Source organism: Zonotrichia albicollis, chromosome Z (genome assembly GCF_047830755.1).
Source record: "Zonotrichia albicollis isolate bZonAlb1 chromosome Z, bZonAlb1.hap1, whole genome shotgun sequence".
Lineage (NCBI taxonomy): Eukaryota > Metazoa > Chordata > Aves > Passeriformes > Passerellidae > Zonotrichia > Zonotrichia albicollis.
In genome coordinates, this window is record NC_133860.1 from 10,554,658 (window position 1) to 10,574,745 (window position 20,088).

The 20,088-nt window shown below is 39.3% G+C and overlaps 1 protein-coding gene across 3 annotated transcripts in view; it reads left to right on the forward strand.

The window, feature by feature from the left end:
* The window catches only part of RIT2 (Ras like without CAAX 2), a 215,521-nt gene that overhangs the window by 159,695 nt on the left and 35,738 nt on the right, over positions 1–20,088 (forward strand). The window contains exon 5 of one of the 3 annotated variants that reach the window (XM_026798119.2): positions 16,648–18,553. The exons of the other annotated variants lie outside the window; for them this stretch is intronic. Within the exon in view, the coding sequence (XP_026653920.1) occupies positions 16,648–16,875 (228 nt within the window). The 3' untranslated portion in view covers positions 16,876–18,553. Of the gene's footprint in view, positions 1–16,647; positions 18,554–20,088 lie in introns of those variants that run through there. 3 annotated transcript variants of the gene reach the window in all.

Sequence of the window (20,088 nt, forward strand, 5' to 3'; positions counted from 1 at the left end):
TTGGAATTAAAGCTGTGCTGCCGACCAGCCTGGGTCTTGAACCAGGCCCCCCATAGTGCTGGGAGCCAAATGGAGGGCTATTCTCAGAGTGGGGTGTCTGGAACAACACAGCTTTGTGGCTCCTTGCCACGGAGCATTTAGTCTCTGTCAGCTTGGTATTTTCACATGGAAAGCAATGCCGTTGGACTATTTTCACTCAGTGTAGCTGGGAAGTTATAATCACACATTAATAAAAATAGGGAGAGTCATCCAGCATTTCATAAATCAGCTTTTTCTCCACTGTGTTCTGCACAACCGTAACAGATGGGTTAGTTGAGATGGGCCAACAGAAATGGGTGATTTACTGGCAAAAAAATTATGACAGCTGGATTGCACTCATATAAAAACCACACACACTCTTAAATTTAAGTAATGCTTTAGAAGGAGAGGATTTGGTTCTGACCCCACAAGTTGGAACTGGATCTAGCACTAGGGATATTTGGCATTACCCTTCAATTTTGCTGATCTTTAACTTTTTCATTAATGACCTAGGCATAAAAATGCAGGAGGTTCTGACACAATTTGCTGATAACACAAAGTGAGAACATTTTCTATCTAGAAGAGACAGGATTATTGAAGAGGAAAAGCTGTGTGACCCAGAGGAGTGATAGAAGTGGAATTAAATGCAATTGTAAAAAGTGCAAGGCCATGTCCTTAAGGACTAATAGCAAGGCTGTTTACTATAACACATCAGTTTGGAGGCAGGAGAGAAATCTTGGATATATCAGCCACATGCTGGGTGATTATAAACTACAAACATCATGAAATTCTGCATAAAATAAATGCCATTTCAGAAGAGGCATTTGGAGTGATTTGTTTATCAGGGACATGGAAGCACTGAAGGTATTATAAAATATACTACTGAAAACTCAGTTAAGATTAAGTGTAGTTGTTTATTGATGATGATGGCAAATTCAAATTGGAACAGATGCAGAACGTGTATCAGGCAGGTCCTATCAGAGAAAATACAGAAAGTTCAATTTCTTTAGTAGGTAAATGAAAGTAGAAGTGTGATAAAAGCACACGCATATGCTGGTAAGAAGTGAAGGAACATAAGAATTGTAAGGAAGAACCATTTAAAACAAAGGACAATGATGGAACAATATCTAGTGGCAGCTTACTGGCAAGGAACACATTCTGCCTAGAAGTTAGGTGATGATTACTGACTGAATCATGACAGTACAGAAGCTCCAGAACACTTGTTCACTGAGAAATATATGGAGCACAAACCTCTCTCCTCTCCTCTCCTCTCCTCTCTCCTCTCCTCTCCTCTCCTCTCCTCTCCTCTCCTCTCCTCTCCTCTCCTCTCCTCTCCTCTCCTCTCCTCTCCTCTCCTCTCCTCTCCTCTCCTCTCCTCTCCTCTCCTCTCCTCTCCTCTCCTCTCCTCTCCTCTCCTCTCCTCTCCTCTCCTCTCCTCTCCTCTCCTCTCCTCTCCTCTCCTCTCCTCTCCTCTCCTCTCCTCTCCTCTCCTCTCCTCTCCTCTCCTCTCCTCTCCTCTCCTCTCCTCTCCTCTCCTCTCCTCTCCTCTCCTCTCCTCTCCTCTCCTCTCCTCTCCTCTCCTCTCCTCTCCTCTCCCTGATATTCATCTCTCACTCCCCTGTTATTAGTGTATTTGACTTGCTGACCAGGTCAGAAATTCTGAATCAGCTCAGAAATTCTTTTTTGGGCTGTACTTAAGACAGCTCAAAAGATCCTTATCCAATACAAGAAAACTTGTACAACTGCTGGGCAGAATTAAACATTTGTATTTTCTATGGGTAACCTCATTGATTTCACAGCACTGCATGGCTTACAAATGCAGAGAACACTAGCAACTGAAAAGGATGTGAGGCAACATCCTCAGATACCTAATCCCTAGAAGACCAAAGAAATTGAAAACTGTTAAATCCTATTGTTGATGAGCTGTAGTGTAATTTTCATTTAAGCTATTTACTCATCCCATAGATAAAGATTTTCTGCTGTAGGCAGTGTGTCCCACCATCACATTATGGAGCCCAAAGTTTATTGTATGTTCCACAGTAAAAATAGTATTGAAGGGTGGATATAGATCAAAATCATTCATCTTTCACCAGAGACATCAGAGAAAAAAACAACCATTGCCATAAATGTCAGATGTACATAGGAAAACAAGGGCAAATCAACCCTTTTAACGTGGGTAAAGCTTAGTAGCCAGAGCTGTATATGATGAAAAGGTGCAGTCATTCTGGACATAAAACAAATTTTCTCTTAGATCATCTTACACCATCTGTGCTCAAAGCTCTTCCTTGCTTCACTGTGTCCCTGCTCCTACCTATTTTTATTTGTTATGGGCAGGTATAACATCTCCTCAGAGATGGGTCATTGCTTGTTACCACACTGCTTCTTTAAGGTCTGAATTAAGGTGAAACAGCATTTGTTTTCCATTTGCTTCAGTAATTTTGCTTTATTTGTTCATGTCCATATGGAAGGAAAGTTGAGTACTTCTACTCTTATTTTCTGTGTCTCACGTTATGAGGCCTTCTTTCTCATGCCTTCCTTGGCAACATGCAATCTACTTTGAATTTGCACTCATTTTGATTAAAAATCTATTAAGAAAAAAGGGTTTGAAGTACCTAATCAAGTTTTTAAAGTGTGATATATAGTTAGAAAAACAAAGCAAAGCAAAACAAAACAAAAACAAGCCAAAAAATCCATAAAGGGATAAAGCAGAAATCCAGCAGGCACAAAAAATCAGATTGTGGTCCAAAATCTTTAATTTGTACAAACTTTTGCTTGTATTTACTTACATTGGACAGAGGTATCCCTTGTTATGCTCATCTTGACTCATCAGTTACATTTTCATATACATTCTTTGAGCATCCTGGAAAGAAGCTTCAGTGAGGTTGAAGTGAAGGATCTCAGCTGGAGAGTCTAGACTCAGTTTACCTGTTAGAGCTAAAGAAATTATTCTGGTTTTCAGTATCTTTTGCCTCCAGAAGAAATGGATGCTGTGTTTATGAACAAACCCTTCCAAAACACCATGTCCAGGCAGATATGGATAAGAAAGTGCCTGGGAACATCTAAAACATGGATTTAAAAAAGGAAAATCTTGTCTGAGAACCTGAGTTCTGTGATGGTCTTCATGACCAGACAACTGGCTCTGCAGATGAAATGAATGAATTATGTCTCCCCTCCATCTAAGAAGGCTTTCAAATCAGTCTCATACAGTGTTATTGTAGCCAAAGAAGTGTATCTGAAGTACTGTGCCTGCTTAGGGGTTTACAGTACCCGAAATAACTTGACATAGTGAAGTGAGTTCAGCAGAAATCCCCAAGATGGTCTTGTGGTAGAGCCTAAAAGAGAAACAGAAAAATCTGAGACATCTGAGCTTGTAGATTGAAGGGAATATCATTCATTTTAGAATGAAGACAAAGCCAATGGAGATGGGCAGTGAAATGACAAGAAAAGAAAAAAAAAATATTTTCAGAACAAAAAAAATATGATTAATTAAAAGATTTGATTTTTGGCATTTTTTTGGGCCTTTTTTTTTCACAGGAGTGGTCAGCTAGTGAAACAAACCTCCAAATTGTCTGTGAGATTTCCTTCCTTAAAAAAAGAAGCTCAAAACTTGGTTGAATATTACATGAGTGATTTGTCCCAGGTGGGCCCACTATGACCAAGAGTTTGCATCAGGTGACCTACAGAGTTCAGTTCCATATGAAACTATACTGTAATTCTGATTTCTATACATCTTTCAGCACAAAATATTTAATTACATCTTGAAAAATATGTATCACCCAGAGCAACTGTGTCTTCTTTCTGAAACGGGGTCTACGTTTACTTTTCCACATTTGTTTCCCAAGGATATTATATCTGTCCTCCTACTAATATCCCTTTCACCACATAAAACAAAACTTTACCAGGCAGTTGTCATTTTCCAATCAATTTAGTAACATTCATCTCATTTCTACCGGTAGAAAAATAGTGGGGTGATAGCATGTCCTGAATTGCTGGTGACAGTCAGTAACTGTTAACCCTTCAAGTGTTTAGTGTTTTTCACCAGCTGTTGCTTTTAGCACCAGCTATTTTGTTCCCCCAAATCTACTCTTATTTATGCATTTAAGAAAATTAGAGAAAAGGAGTCATTGGGGAAAAGTAAGCAAGCTTGTTGAAAAACAAAACAAAACAAAACAACAAATGTGTTGTTATCTGTCTGTCTGTCTATATGTGTCGCTGTCACAAGTTTGCTGATGGCACCGAGCTGAGCAGTGCGGTCACACTGGAGGGAAGGGATGCCACCCAAAGGGATCTGGACAGGCTGCAGAGGTGGGACCATGTGAACCTCATGGAGCTCAATAGAGCCGAGTGCCAGGGCTAATCCAACACAGAAATACAGGCAAAGCAGAGAATGGTTTGAGAGCAGTTCTGGGGAGAAGGACTTGGGGGTGATGGTTGGTGAGAAGCTCAATATGACCCAGCCACATGCACTGGCAGCCCAGAAAGCCCAAATGTGTCTTGGACTGTATCAAAAATGTGTGAGAGCCTTGGAGCAACTTGGTCTACTGGAAGGTGTCTTGTTCTTCTTGCCCAGGGGATTGGAACAAGATGATTTTTTTCAGTCCCTTCCAATCCAGACCATTCTATGATGATTCTTTGATATCTATTCCATAGCCTGAGCTCTGGTGTTGCTCACTCAGGCATTCAAGTAAACCTGCAAGCGTTCCAGATTTATGCTGGAGCCACTGGGATTATCAGTGATTGAATAATGATAATATTTAACCAGCCAGATACTCGTGTGAAACTATATCTTTCTTCTCCCCTCTTATATCTTTCTTCTCCCCACACTATTGTTTTAATGTATTATTTGACTATGTAACCTAATGTATTATTTTCATAGTATTATTTATCATATTTTCTGTGTTATCTGTTTCCTGTCTTTCATTTTCAACATTTTTTTTCTCATTTTCACTTTTTTGTCTATGGAGGGATGCAGAAGAAGTCATTCCCTTGGCTGGTTTCAGCCCACCATTTTTTCCTTTACAAAAAATTCCAAAAAACCTTTAGAAAAGGGCATCCTGGCTTGCAGCATATACACTTTCTGAAATGTTTTTCTCCACATTCTGAAAGGTGTTTTTCACCTTTTCACAGCCATTTCCAGAGCCTTTCCAGACTGAAACCTTGAAATGAATCAGTTGCATGAAACATGGGAAATAAATAAATGTCAGAAACCATTTCTAATCTGCAGCAGAGCTAATGCTGAATGCCTCCCAGTGCTGAAGGGACTCTTTAGAATGGTGTTTTGTCAGAATGCACACTGAGGTTTTGCTGTAAGGCCAACCTTTTCTGCCAGGTTTAATGGAAAGGTTCAACCTGATCCCAGCAGCATTTGTGGTCTGTTTGTGTTTGTGTGTACAGATGCATATTCACAAGTGCTGCTGGGTAAACTGAGCTACAGCTTTATCAGTGGTGGGCTGAAAAGTCTATTGCTCTGGGTGAGAATATGAGTTTATCAGTTATAATCATGATTTGGGCTCACAGGGTGTATTAGCATACTAGTTTTTATATATCAAGAGTATCTGCATAATTGGAAGGATACATCACAGATAGAAGAGGTTAAACAGATGCTTCTAGCAAGGAATTTCTTCCATTTTGTTTGTTAAGACTCTATTTTCTTATTCTACCCTCAAGCTAGCATAATAAAGATGTAATCTGTCTTCCTCCCCGCCACCATCCTTCCACCTTCACTCTTCTGATTCTCTCTTTGCTTTATATCCTTTCTTTGGCGCAATAAGTAAGGAGAAGAATTCTTAGTTTGGCTTCAGAAAAAAAGAAAAAATATAGGAAAAAACTCTACTCATTAACCCTCAAGCATCACCACTGCTCAAGTGTCTGTTAGTAAAGAATCCAACATCTCTTGGGGATGTAAGCAAGAAATTTTGGTGCTATATTGCACAAAGATTCTGCCAGCTGTCAGCTGCCAGTTTGGTTACTTTAGGGTTCTCAGTTTTATTACAAATCAAAACTCATGGGCAGGAACCATGGAAGGGATATCCAAAGAAAATTTCCCCTGAACAGGGAGCTTGCCAACAGGACAGGTTAACCACAGATACATGAGCAAGTTACCATGGACACCATCCAACTCCGTGATCTTAACCTGCTGCAAAAGCGAGGTAATTTAAGCAAAGTTAGCAATAAGAGAACTTGTTGTGTCTAATTAACTAAATGTGTTCTTACAGCTCTTTGTACCCACCATTTAAGATTTTTAATTTTTCTCTCTGCACATTCATTTCTCCTTTTTAGCCCCTCTATGTGCAGTTCCCCAGGCTCAAGTTTTGTTATGCATTGTCCACATGGCAGGTCTCATCACATGATGGAGCTTAATGCTCCTTGTTCAGCTGTCACTCCTGGTTTGACATTCCTGTATCATGAGTCTCTCTCTTCAAATGTTCCCCTGACCACAAAAAAACCCACTCTTCCTTTCCATGAAGCTCTCCTTTCATCACACAGGAAAGGATCGGAAAAAGAAAGCCTCAATAAAGCTCCCATAATTTTTTCAATCAATTCATATTCTGCAAAAGTGTAAAATTTTCCCTGAATTAGTATTGACATGTGGAAGATCAATGCCATTAGTTTAATAAAGATACTCTGCAATATTTCCTGTAATGAGATTGTTTGACAGACCTTCCTAATAAACTTCAAAATTACTAAAGCCTCAAAATTAATTACACATTCCAGGACAAACAAACACAATGATTCACCACTCCCATTTTCCGACAGTTCCATCCCATCTCACTGCATTCAGTAACTTTTTCTTTTAAAAGAAACTCAAGTAAATCTTCATCTCACTGCATTGATTAATTTTATTCTTTAAAAAACAGCTCAAGTAAAATGTGGAAGAGCAAAACATTATTCTGTAAACTATGCATAAGACACTTTGATACCTCATATATTTTAGCATGTGCTTGCTTCAGTAAATGATTTCTTAAAAATAAAATCTATTTCAGTCCAAATATTTATACATCTATTATAAATTCTTCCTCTGCCTCCCTCCTGTCAAACCCTTCAGCAGCCCGGACAGAATCCCTGAATCCCAGCAGACCACAACTGAGTGGAAATGAAAGGAGGAAGGAGAGTTTCTTACAAGTTTCTTTTCACTGCCAGAAACTTAAGATGGTGTTCCCTGTCTGCCTGCAGTCCAGATCTGAGAGTTGTTTAGATGTGAAAACTCTATACTAGAACATATGTGTGCAGCACTCAAAAGTGATGGGAAGCAGTGTGTGCTGTTAAAACAAACACTCTTTACTGCATAATTTTTGTGACCCTTTTATTCCAGTGTTGTAAACTCATATCCAGCTCAGACAAAATGTTCAGAACTTAATTCCAGTAGTCCGTCCATGTGTCTAAAAATGAGACATTTAGCTAAACACAAGCTTTTGTTACTTTGGTTGAAAAGATTTTTCTACTTCTGTGAATTGCTAATACTTTGGTTGAGGGGTGTTTTTGTTGGTTTTTTGTTCCTTAATTTAAACTTCTTGTTTGCAGCCATATATATAAACATGCTCAAATAAATATACAACTCTTTCTGCCTCTTTCTTGATTTGCATTTAGGTGTCCTGATTCCTTTCTGGTTCCCTTAAAATTTGTTGAATCACATTTCTCAGTTTTCAGCAGACTGAGGAAAATAGAACACTGAAAGCAGACCCCTGATCTTCTCTCCTTACTGATTCCTTCTTTATTGTCTCATCTTTTCATGTCAATTGAGGGCTTTCAGGACAAAATATTGCTGTTAGAGAGACAAAGTTATATAATACCTGAGAGATTTGCAAAGGTTACCAGGAATTAAGTTTATTTACTCAGTCTGCAGTGTGCTTAGTGCTTGAGTCCTGGTGAAAAACTGGAGTGGAAATTTAATGCCTAACACATAACTGAAAATGAGTTTACATATAGATAAAGGATATGGAGGCTGTCTCTACTGGGCTGATAGTCAACTTGTGCTCACAAAGAAATAGAAACCATTTTAACAGTGTTGAAATAAGAGCTGAATACCACTAATTTTCTATTTGTCTGAAAAGAAGTACAACATGCACATTTGCACCTCCTTTTATATGTACTTTTTTTAAACAACCGTCTGCTGGTAGCAGATGATAATTGACTTTTTTGTTGCTTAAAAAATTTGAAAAAAATCCTTTCTTGTGAAAATAGCACTGTAGTTCCTAGATTTTTTCCCCTACTAAAACCAGCAGATGTCCATGTGAAACTGATGCAGAAATCTTTTTGCAACCATCTTATGGCCATCTATGTCTTCAGCTGAGCATTGCAATCAAAGAACCTTTAAAGATGATGGACAATTTAGAAAATTGTCAGATCTCTGAAAAATGCTTTGAGCAATTGACCTGAACTTATTCATCTTCAAGACAGGTGCTGAGGATTTAACACTTCCACATTCTCTTCAAATTAGACCCAGAGCTATTGCTGACTGATGCAGGATCATGTGGCTTTGAGTATCCAATTCAGTCAGATCCTGAGGCCATCTCTTTAGAAACACTTCCTGATGTAAAGATGCTTTAACCACTCATCAATCATGATTTTGACAAGTTAAAGTCAAAAGGGAACAGTCTGTAGTAGAGAAGAATATCGTCAAAGTCTAACCTGCAGACAGCACCCTGATTTTGCAGTGGTTTTTGCATGAAATGAGATGTTGATTCAGTTATTTAGCATTGTATCTGTGAAATAATGAAACAACATCGTAATAAGTTGGAAATGATAGATGAAAACTTGTGCTTTGCTAGATTTGCAGCTAAGCAACTGCATTGAGTATGTTTATCCTTATTTCAAAATTTTGCCCAAAGCAGGAATGAAATTACCTGGAGAAGTAGCTCCTATGTCACAACAATATCCTGGATCCAAATGGTGGGAAAATAATAAAATTCCAAAAATAAGAGAAAGACTAGACAGACACTAGTAATCTTCATCATAAAAGATGCTAAAAATAAGCAGAAACTATTCAAGTGTAAATGGAATGTAGAATTTTTTATGTATAAAAATGCATGAGAGATATATTTAAATGAAATAGGTGGTGTTAGCTTAGAGTTTTCTTGCAGGAGTGTAGACATTACTAAAACAGAGAAAGTGTCAGTCTAATCTAACAGGGGTTAATAGTAAATTGCATAAGAAAAATTGTTCAGTGATGCTTCATCAGATTTCTTTCAAAATCCCTTAACAATTTGGTGTTCCCTTGGATCAAATAGAAACATGTTTTTTCCGTGCTCAGAATAGACTTCAAGTGCTGTTTCTTGTCACACCTTTGTGACTAACCACCTTTGTGAGAAGTACATTATTTAGAACAGATGATCTCTCTGGTTTTGTCTAAAAATTTATTTTTTGTCAAGACTATTAAATGGCTTTCCTTCAGAAAAATGATCAATAAATTTTACCATTCCACACTTTCCACTCTTCAGCCACTAAAAATAATGCACAAAGATCATTAGAGAAGAGCTGGACAATTCTAATATTTTCTTCATTGCTAAAGCTGCATTTTCCTTCCTGTCCATTCCTTCCTCCCTAAAGCAGAGCCCAAGTTACAGGAAGGGAAGGAATATCTGAGCCTTTGTAATGTGAATTTCTTCAAAGGCTGGAGCAGCTGAGGATAAGATGTGCATTGCTGGGCCCTGTGCTATTTCCATAATAATAATAATAACTTGTGCCTCCCTCTTCAGGGCACAAGTATACACAAAACTTCATCTTCTCCTTGGCCCAGTCTGCTAATCTTGCCTCCACCCATGGCCATTCAAAGACCCCATTCTGGTCACCAAACATGTCCTAGTGGGAAGCCAGAAAGAAAGCATTGTAGAGTGACAAGGCCAAAAGGAAAACTCTTGCATGACACATCACTCTAGAGAGGGAGAAGGAGGAACAGAACTAATTGCAACACCTTCATGATAATCAATAATTCTTCATGATAATAATTAATTTGGTCTAGGATGCTGGCAAAGCTGAGCTTGCAGAATTGCCTCCATGAAGTCAGGGTGAGTTTTTTCATGAAACCTTTGATATGAAATTATCCTTTAAAGTTTCTCTACCGTGTTATGCATTAACTGTGCAGGCTCCTGAAAAGAGAATTGCTTACCCAGGACTAAGGGGAAAAAGTAAGGTGCACTTGCTTGGTTTAATGAAAAATGCTGTTTTGTGACAGCAGAAACTAGTTGTGAGCTGCAGGGGATTCATGGCCAAATCAAATGGTTAACTGCAGTGCTTGCATTTGGGAAGGGGAAGATGCATGAAAGTTAAAATGTCTATGTTTTCAGAAGAAAAAGTTTCAGCATTATACTTCTAAGCAGCAATTCAATTTAAAAGTTAAAATTCTGCAAGAAAGCAAAACGTTTGACATTGAGGGAGATAGAAACAAGAGATTTTAATGACAAGGATTATTTTGATTTAACTTTTGAATTTTCTGTGCACATATTTAGACCTGAAACATAGTCATATTGAATGTCTGGCCACAAAAGGTCACGCTGGTTCCACACAAACTCTAGTCTTCAACATTTTTTTCAGACTAAATTGATTTTGAATTGATCTTGGTTTTCCCCCTTCTTTCAGAAACATCATTGCTCAGTGGTGAGAGTATGATAGGCAGTTTATAAGTGCAAAGATCTGAAGAAAGGTAAAATGCCTTGGAATACTTCTTTCATTTTCTTTTAAAAAGATATTTCATGACATGCATTATGTGAACAAATAACAACAGTGCTGCTTGTCTTAAGAAGACAGAAAGATTGATTTTTCTTGGGTTTTTTTATGTTTCTGCTCATGTTTTAAGCCCCAGACACTGCTGTAATAACCAAGTGTTTGAGCTTTGACCTGAACAATAGCATTTCACACTTGGAAAGATCCCTATTCCAGCCTGTAGGAAGTCTCTGCCACCATGGCTCTTGATACTTGTCCAAAGGAGAAAAATAATAACTGTCAAAACTGACGTAGGTATAATGGACCTGCTCTTTGGTTATTGGTTTGCACCACACATTTCTCAAGACACAATTCAAATATTTACGGTGAATGCCTTTGGCTGTAAGAAAGGCAGGTGGCAATATAGAGGCAGCCAGCTCAGCCTTAGCTGGACACATTCCTACCCATAGAAATAAAGAGCTTTTCCCTGTTCCAGGCAACAAGCAGTAGTATGGGAGGAAAAGGCTTCAACTTAACCAGAGAAGGCTTGCATTGGATGTTAGTAAAAATATCTTCACTGAAAAGGTTGTCAGGCATTGGAACAGGCTTCCCAGGACAGTGGTGGACTCACTGCTCCTGTAGATGTTCAGAAGGCAGGGTAGAAGTGGCCCTTCAGATCGTGGTTTAGTGGTGGGTTTCACACTATCGCATTAACAAGTGAATTTGATGTTAGAGATTTTTTTTCAACCTAAATGACTTTGTGATTGCATTGATTAATGAGAAAACACCATTTTCCCGTGTTCTGTTCAAGGCATAAAATTGGTGGTCAGTGCTAGGATTAAAAAAATCACTGCTCATGTCAGTCAACACTGATTCTTTCCCATTTTGTTGTCCAGGATGGCACTCTTTTTCGAGACCCATAAGATTGATATTCTCTTTTTCTTTTGTCAAAGTTACTTATTAGAGACTGAGGAAAAATGAGAACACTTTTGATCTCCGCAGCTCTTTCCTCTAATATGTTATGGGTTTACACCTGTACCAAAAGCTAATTGTATTTGTTCTGATATGCCAATGGAATGGGATGTGAAGGGGAGGGACCCAAACATGTGTGTGAACTCTTTCTGGTTGCCTGCCTATCTCTAAACTGATATCCAGGTGCTAATAAACCACTTGGCACCTGGTTCTTCTTTTCTAAGATGGGACTTATTGAGAAACAGAAAAAAAATCCACCAGACATGAAGGGGAAGGATGTCGATCTTTCTGGGACATTACTCAGAATTTTTTCTTCTCCAGTTCATGACTTTGTCTATTCCTTTTATTATTTACTGTTTACTGGTGCAAGCAAGGATGCTCAATATGCCTCTGCCATTCTTATTATTTTTCCTTACAACTCTCATAAATTATTTACTGTCAAAAATGCAAATCTTGATCAAAACCAACAGAAATTCCTCCTATTTCCCTCAGTGGGATTTAGATGAGCACTCTGTTGAGCAACACGTGTACCCTTCGTCTCTGATTTAGACCATGTGCCTTCAGTGAAAAAAAAAAAACATTCACAGAACAAGGTTTTTGGATATAAAATTATCCAGAATTATATAACTGAGTTATATGATGACAACCAGGGTAGAAGTCTGTAACAAAAATTTAGGCGAATCCTTGCAATGCTTAGCACTCCACCTGCAGATCCCAGATTTCTCCACAGCAATCCGGAGGTTCCAGTTATGAGGGGAAAACTACAAAAGCCATCTGAAGTAGACAGTGCTGCTTCATGGATGCAGGGATGAAATGCACAAGTGGAAATGCATTGCTTCCCTGCCTGAAATTCCTCATTTACTCACCCAGAGTCAAGCTGCTGACTCTGATAGCAAATCTCCATCAGTGAAATCCACTTTGGGATCCTTCTCATGCTGCCATGACCAAAGGAGGCAACAAAGCTGAACACAAAATAATCTGATTCTGATGGAGATTTTCCAGCACGTGACAGTCCAAGGGCAGAGGAAGACTATTGATCTGTTTAATTTCTGTGCATTTTCCATCTCAGATACAAGTATTCAGGTATTTTTGTGTGCCCATGGGTGCCAATGATTGCCAGTGCCTGCCCACCCACCCCCCAGCCCAGGTGGTTTTGTGCAGGAGCTGACCTTAGTGGGGAGCTGGCTGTCATAAAGATGGCAGCTCATCCATCACAGCTTTCTCAGCTTGTCAGCATTGCATTTAATAGCACTTGTAATTTTCCAGGGGAGGTTTGCAAAAGCCACAAACAGAATTCTAATGTATATAATGAGGTTTGCAGCCAATGCTTCCCCTCAGGAGGAAGCTGGGCTGTGTTTTAGCTACCCTCAGCTATGCAGAGATGGGAAATTTCCAAGCCAGCCTACAGTCCTGTGTGCTGTTCATGTGCTGTTGGAATGGGTATATCTTGTCTAGACAAGATTCAGTTTTATGTTGTCACTGGTATATCTTTCTTATCAACTCACATGCACTGTCAGAAAAGGACACTAAGAATCCTGCACTTTAGAAAAGAAGAATTTTTCAGCCTCTAACATGTTGTATCCATGAGGCTTCTTTCCCTTTTTATGGATTTGGGAGGTCTTGCTCATTGACTTGAAGATGCAAGCTTCAAGCCCTTCTGTAAATGCTGATCAAAACCCCACCCAGACAATCACAGTTTTTAAAAGTTTGAACCAAATGCAGGAAGCTTCTGTCAGCTCTGAAATTTTCATTTTTCATTATGTTCACTACACCTATCTTCCACCTTCATTCCCTTCTTGAGGTTTAGCAGCACAGAAATGAGCTAAGTTGGAATCAATATGACCAGAATTATACTCTTGCAAACAATGCCAGATTCAATCAAGAGGGGTTACCCTAAGGATGAGATATAAAGCTCTGCTTCCCAGATATATATTCAATGGAATGACCTCTCTCCCTGACCTGTCTGTCTGTGCCATGCTGACAGATCATATCTTCCACTGATACAGACCCATGGAAGCTGCAATTTGTCAACAAGTCCCTGGGCTCTGCAGATCTGGAATGGATTTCTACAATGCAGTTTCTCTTCTGGCAATAAGATGGGAACAGGCTAAATCCCTGGAATTATGTGGGCCTCAGTCACCTCATCAAGCTTTATCCCTTGTTTCTCATTCCATAGGTGTCTAGCCTCTTGACCGAATGATGAACCAAGAGAAAAATGTGTGTTTTTTTCTCTAGACATCTCTTTATATTTACAGATTCTTCAGCAAACATATTAGCTAAATTACTATAGTTGTATTCATTGGTGCTGAAAGCAGTAATGATAATTATTACAATGTTATATTTTAAAAAACTATGTTTTCAGCCTTGCAGCTGAAAAACATCAGCTAATCATCCTGAAATTGTTTGTGCCAGGTGTCGTCCTCCTCCTGAATTAGCTCTTAAAATTTCGCCAAAGCAGTTAATCAGTTCCTGAGGGCAAGACTTAAGAAAAATGCCATGCTTTGAAATGAACTATCACCATTAATAACTTTAATGTTCCCTCTGTAATTTGGCAGGCAACTGGAGTCCAAAACCAAACTTTTCTTGCTTTTTAAAGAAAGTTAGCTAAGTTTGGCCAAGTTGCTAACCTCCAGCCACAAAGATATGGGGAGAAAGTTTTTCTGCATGATTTAATTCTCCTGAGTATTATCCATTTCTCACAGCTCTTAGCAGTCTTGTTTCATTGCAGAGCATAGAATGTCTTCCCTGCAGTTATTCTTCCTTGTAGGATGGAGAAAACATATTTTTAGTCTTAGAAAAGAAAAAAAAGAAAGAAAGAAAAAGTCAAAGCAGGAGCAAAGTGGGGTAAAGACTAGAAATTCACATAGAAAAATAATGGGCAATTTTTATATTGGATTATTATTGTGCTGACACCCTAATGGTATTTACAAGCTTGCCATTATTCAACATAAGGATATGTTGTTTCATGTGGATTTTTACTTCCTTTTAGGTAATGAATGTATGAAATCTTCATTGAAATGCATCTCTGTGCAATCATTTGCTTAGAACCGCAGCATCTTTAACAAAATAAAAAAAAATCCTCCTTTAGCTCAAATAAGGCATAGCAAGGAGAAAAACCTTCATAGTAAGATCCAAAATAAACCAAAATAGTCTTCTATCCAGACAATCAATTTCTCAATGGTGCCCAATAGACATATTGAATCATGCATTTTGCTTGCACAGCTGCCCAGAGAAAAACAAGGACCATATTGCTACCCATCTCTTTTTGCAAAAGGTTGGCAATTATAGCACTTGGAAAGTGGTAACCATCTTTTATTTTGTCAGGTAGTGTTATCCAGGTTGGCCTAGAACCTCCCTGCTTACCCTCACAAAAATCTTAATTAAATTAAGATTGTACCTGGAGCATAGAGTCCTGATCCTTGCAAATGCTACAAAGTTTGTGGCTCGATGCAAAGGGGGTGATGAGAAATTCTGAGGTCTGTGTTATGTAGGTGCATGCTTGCTGCAGATTTACCTCCAGGCTGGAATGAACGAATTTTCTGTTTTATCCCAAATCCTGTTTCTTACCATTTCCAGCCTTACAGAGGAATAAATGCAATAAATAAGTGGAATAAATGCAATGAGGTGGAGTCATAATTTAATCATAAAGGGCATTTTCTTCATGGCAGGTATGAGAGAGCGTTCTTGTATCTTGAGCCACAAGGCTTTATTTCCCTAATAAGGATAAATGGCATTTTGGGTGCATGAAGCTAGAAATAAGAAAAAAAACCAAAACAACAAACCTAACTAAAAGAAAACACCCAGATAAGTCTTGTGGTAGACAGTAGCAATTGAGACTTCCCATAGCCTATTATGTAGCCTTTCACAAGGCCATCTCAAAATATTTATTTGACTTTTCATAAGGATGTTTGGAAAGTTACTTGAATAAATCATGAAATGCAAATGTAAATAAAAACAAAGCCTGGGATTTCTGACCTAGAATTTGAATATACACCATACATGAAATTTATATAATTCATTTATTCAGATTTATGTCCAATTTCTAAAAGAAAGGACAGTCTGTTGGGTGGGAAGCTGGGTTAACATTTAGAAGCTCACAGAGTTTGTTCTTTGTTTTTCTGTGGACCTCCTGCATGTTATTGGATGAACTTTCAAAGTATAAAAAGTACCTTAATTGTCAGGCAGTGGCAGCCCTTACAGTAAGAATTTAAGCTCTATTTGATGCACACATTAATTAGCATGCTGAGCACCCTTCCATTTAGCAGGCTGGCAGGACAAATGCCAAGGGATAGCCAATATGGAAATTTCAGAAAAAATGATCCCTGCTCATTGAACTCAGTGAAAAGAGCTGTGTTGTTTTCCTCTAGGCTCGTCAGTTCCACAAAATACAGACACATTTCCCACACATTCTACAAGAACAGTAAGTACACAAAGCCACTTAGGGAAGATGAGCTGAAAAACAAATAGATTTTGGATCTTCATACAGCTCAGGTAAGAGCTCAGTGATAGGATTACAGGCCTGCAAAGACCAAACCACTCCAAGGCATGCTCAGAAATTAATGTGACTGAAAAATATTAGGGTATGAAAGCTGGTGAGCTTAAAGAGTCAAGTTGCTTCCAGGATTAGGTTAATGCTCAACAAGGATTTTCTAGGGCCTTAATTCTGTGTAAGTCTTTCTAGTCATCCATTCCAGCCTATAGAATAAAAGTACCAGCACTGTCAAACCAAGGATTACTGTAATAAAGAGAGGAAATACATGGAAAAAAATTGATGCATCAGAATTAAGGCCATAATATACCTGAGCAAATGAATACTGCCAGTCTGCTCTGTTCAAACACCTCATGAATTCAGCCTGATCCTTTCACCCCTGAATCTCTTCTGTTGGATGCTGTCAGATTATTTTCCTGGTCAGTGATTTGAAGGATCTAAGAAGTCAGGCTATATATATTGTAATGTTCTCATGTTGATTAATGTTTTGTGCATTAGGCAATATTTGTGGAATTTTCTTTTCTTTCCAGGTCTCAACTGAAGAAGGAATGAGCTTAGCCAGAGAATATTCCTGCTCCTTTTTTGAGACTTCAGCTGCGCTCCGCTTCTACATTGATGATGTCTTTCATGGACTAGTGAGGGAGATTCGAAGGAAAGAATCCTCACTGTCCATGATAGAGAAGAAGATGAAGAGGAAGGACAGTCTGTGGCGGAAACTGAAGGGATCCCTGAAGAAAAAAAAGGAAAGTACAACCTGATGGCAATTCTCTCTGAACCGCTCATCAGGAGCTGACCACAGTAACCTGTAATAATTCAAAAAGGCAGCATTGACACAGCATCTTCCAGGCCAGGGCCTGGAGCTCCTCCCCTTCAGCTCTCATGCAGAAGTTGTTCCTTGAAGGCCTAATTAATGGTTTCCCTGTGACTCTTCTGTTCTGTAGTGTCATTTAGCATACCCTCTCATACCTTTTCTGCAACTCTGAGTGGAGAAAATACTGTGTTTTTTAACGTGTGCTCCATGGCTGGTCTTCAAATGCTATGAGTTACGCCAGCATCCAAGGCTGAACCAGCTTCCACCAGCTCTAGGACTATGGATACACTTATTGCCTCCTCCTCTGCATGCACAGGTCATTTCACCATCCCAGAAATGAATGACATTGATTTCAATGGACATTTTGACTGTTTAAGGACTCTTGGGGTGGGACCTTCAGCTTTGCGTTCATAGGTTTAGGGTTAGCGTGTCTCGGCCTGCACGCCCGTGTCTGTGTGTGACCGTGTCTGTGAGCCAGGCCCAAAAGGACCCTGGGCACTCCAATCTTGATCCCGTGGTGCCCCATCCCCACTGTGCCCTGCCCAGACAGCAGGCAGCTTTACAAGCAGGGTACAAGTCATGCACCAGCTCTGCAGAGACTGCAGGGGCTCTGCTCTGTCTCCTCTTGCCAGGGCTGGCTGGCAGAGCTGCCATGTTCCGCAGACATGCTGTGCATTAAAGTCATACAAGAGTTTGTGTTGGAAAGGAACTTTTAAAGGTGATTTGGTCCAAACTTCTGCAATGGATGTGGAGACCTTCAACTTGATCAGGTTTCTCAGAGTCCTGCTCAGCCTGACCTTGGATGTTTCCAAGGATGGGGCATCCACCACCAATCTGGGCCTCCTGTGCCAGTGTTTCACCACCAGCCACACTCCCTTGTCCCATCAAGGAGCTCACAAGTGCTCTGTCTGTCCAATGAGTCCCAGAGCCCTCCCTGGAGCAGTGCAGCTCTGTCCCAGCATGTTATAGCATCTGTGATGTAGCATCCAGCCCTTGACTTACTAGAGAATTGCATCAGCACAAATCACCATTGCTCACAGTCCTTGACCATCCAACTGAATCACTTGATTAAGCAGTTGGATAAGTCTTTTTAAATATTCCTTTTAAAACCCGGCATGAAGTAGAGTATATGCTCTTAAACATTTTTTCCCCCTGGAGTTCCTTTAATGTTGTTGCTATTTATAAATTTTATAGATAGAATATGCATAAGTTTTGTCAAAAATAAAGATTGTGATTTCCATGGAGCCATACTAGTAGTCAGTGTCATTTGTGTCTGTCCTGGAGTGATAATTGATATAACAAAAAATATGTATCTTTATTAAATGCTACTTTTTCACTTTTCTTCTGTGATGATTTTGTAGAGTTTCAACCAATAATATTTTGCATACTCTGTGTGGGAGTATTTTTTTTTTCCCCTCTGTAAAATTTGGAAGGGTTATGGTATTGTGATGCTTTGTTTTCCTCTCTCCCTTCCTTTCAAGGGAATCCCGAGATGTTTTGTGACTTGTCAAAAATCCTTCATCAAAAGTAATGGTTTGTTGTACATTTTTAGATATATGTAGTATATTTCTATGTGAGAAATTTATTTTGGAGGAATACATATACATGTACCCATTCTAGGTGAATTTTCTGTGTCCTGTCTCTGAAAGCTGAAGTCTGCATTTACACCATTGTAATTACCATTATTATTTTATCTGTATTGCCACAGAGATTTTAGGTCAAGTGTCCTAGAGACAAAAGGATGTGCTTGTCCAAAGAGTTTATGAGCTAAGTATTAGTGGAGGGACAACAAGAGGCTGCACTGGACAGATGGCAGCTCTGAGACAATAAATAACAAGGGGAAACATCTGTGTCTGTTCCAATCCTGCACGCTGCATAGGGGGGAACGAAGCAGTCATTCCCTGTGCAAGAGAGCATAGAAATTACCACCCTGAGAAACCTTGAGGGATGGTCCTTGTCTTTTTCAGGCAGATGCCTGAGTTTTGAGTCAATTGAAAATCATTTAGTGTTGGTTATGTCATTTCACACCCCTCACTAAGGGACATATAATATCAACATGAACTTGGGTCTGCATTTTTAGGAGTACCTTGGTTCAAGTCAATTTGCAAGACAAAGAAAGGTTGCAGAAAACAACATAGATACAACCTACAGTTAAGTTTTAAATGGATTAATTTGACTAAATATAATATTAATATAATAAATATTCACCGTCATTAAGGTCATCTGGCACAGAGCAACATCTTTCCATATTGTTAAAAAAAATTTAGCCTTCACAGCAGAGTTACCACACACAACCTGCTCTTGGAAGTAATTCCTGGACTGTGCCAGGTTCTGCACCATGCTGATCAAGGGATCAAAAAAGTGCTGCTCTTCTGTGGTCTGAAACCAAGATAGGCATCATTCCAACATTTTGGCACTAAGGATGTGCTCAGGTGTCTCCTGAGATATGTTCAAATTAGTGGCACAGACACAGGTTGCACCATATTTTCAGATCCAACAAGCCCATGAGAAGAGCAGGTTCTGTGTGTCTTCAAAACCATTTTGAAATGCTCATTTTGAAAGGCATTTGATACCGGGTTAGTCTCTCAGGAAGAATGAGGCCTCATACCCTCTGAGGATATTCTGTTACACCTTCTATGAGTAATTTCAGGCATTGAATACATCTTAGGCAGAAAATTCTGTATTTATCTCACTCCACTTTGATCATGTAGACTTGAGGATGACATGCAATCATTCAAATCCTGTCTTTGGTTAATACAGAGAGAGATGTTGGTGATTTTTCTCTTATGGCATGAATGGTTAGCATTTGGTGAATCCCTCCTGAACTGGCTATTTCCAGTGACTCCATTTCCCTCCACAAAAAGCAGTCCAGTCTCCCAGCTAACATTTTGATGTCTAAATTCATGAGGGATAACCCCCATCCGTAAAGATTTTTCCACCCTGTATCAACAGCAGAGAATAGCTCTGCAAACGCTAGGCATTGAGCCTTGTCTCTGAAACACCTCACCATCCGTTACATCCAAATTGGGAAAGTAATTCTGATTTACCATGACCCAATTCCTCAATAATCTATAATGCTTAACCTCAGTTAATTGAGCAGAGCTGATGTAGGTTAGAGTCAGTGAGGATAACCTAAGTCATAACTGCACAAGAGGCTGGG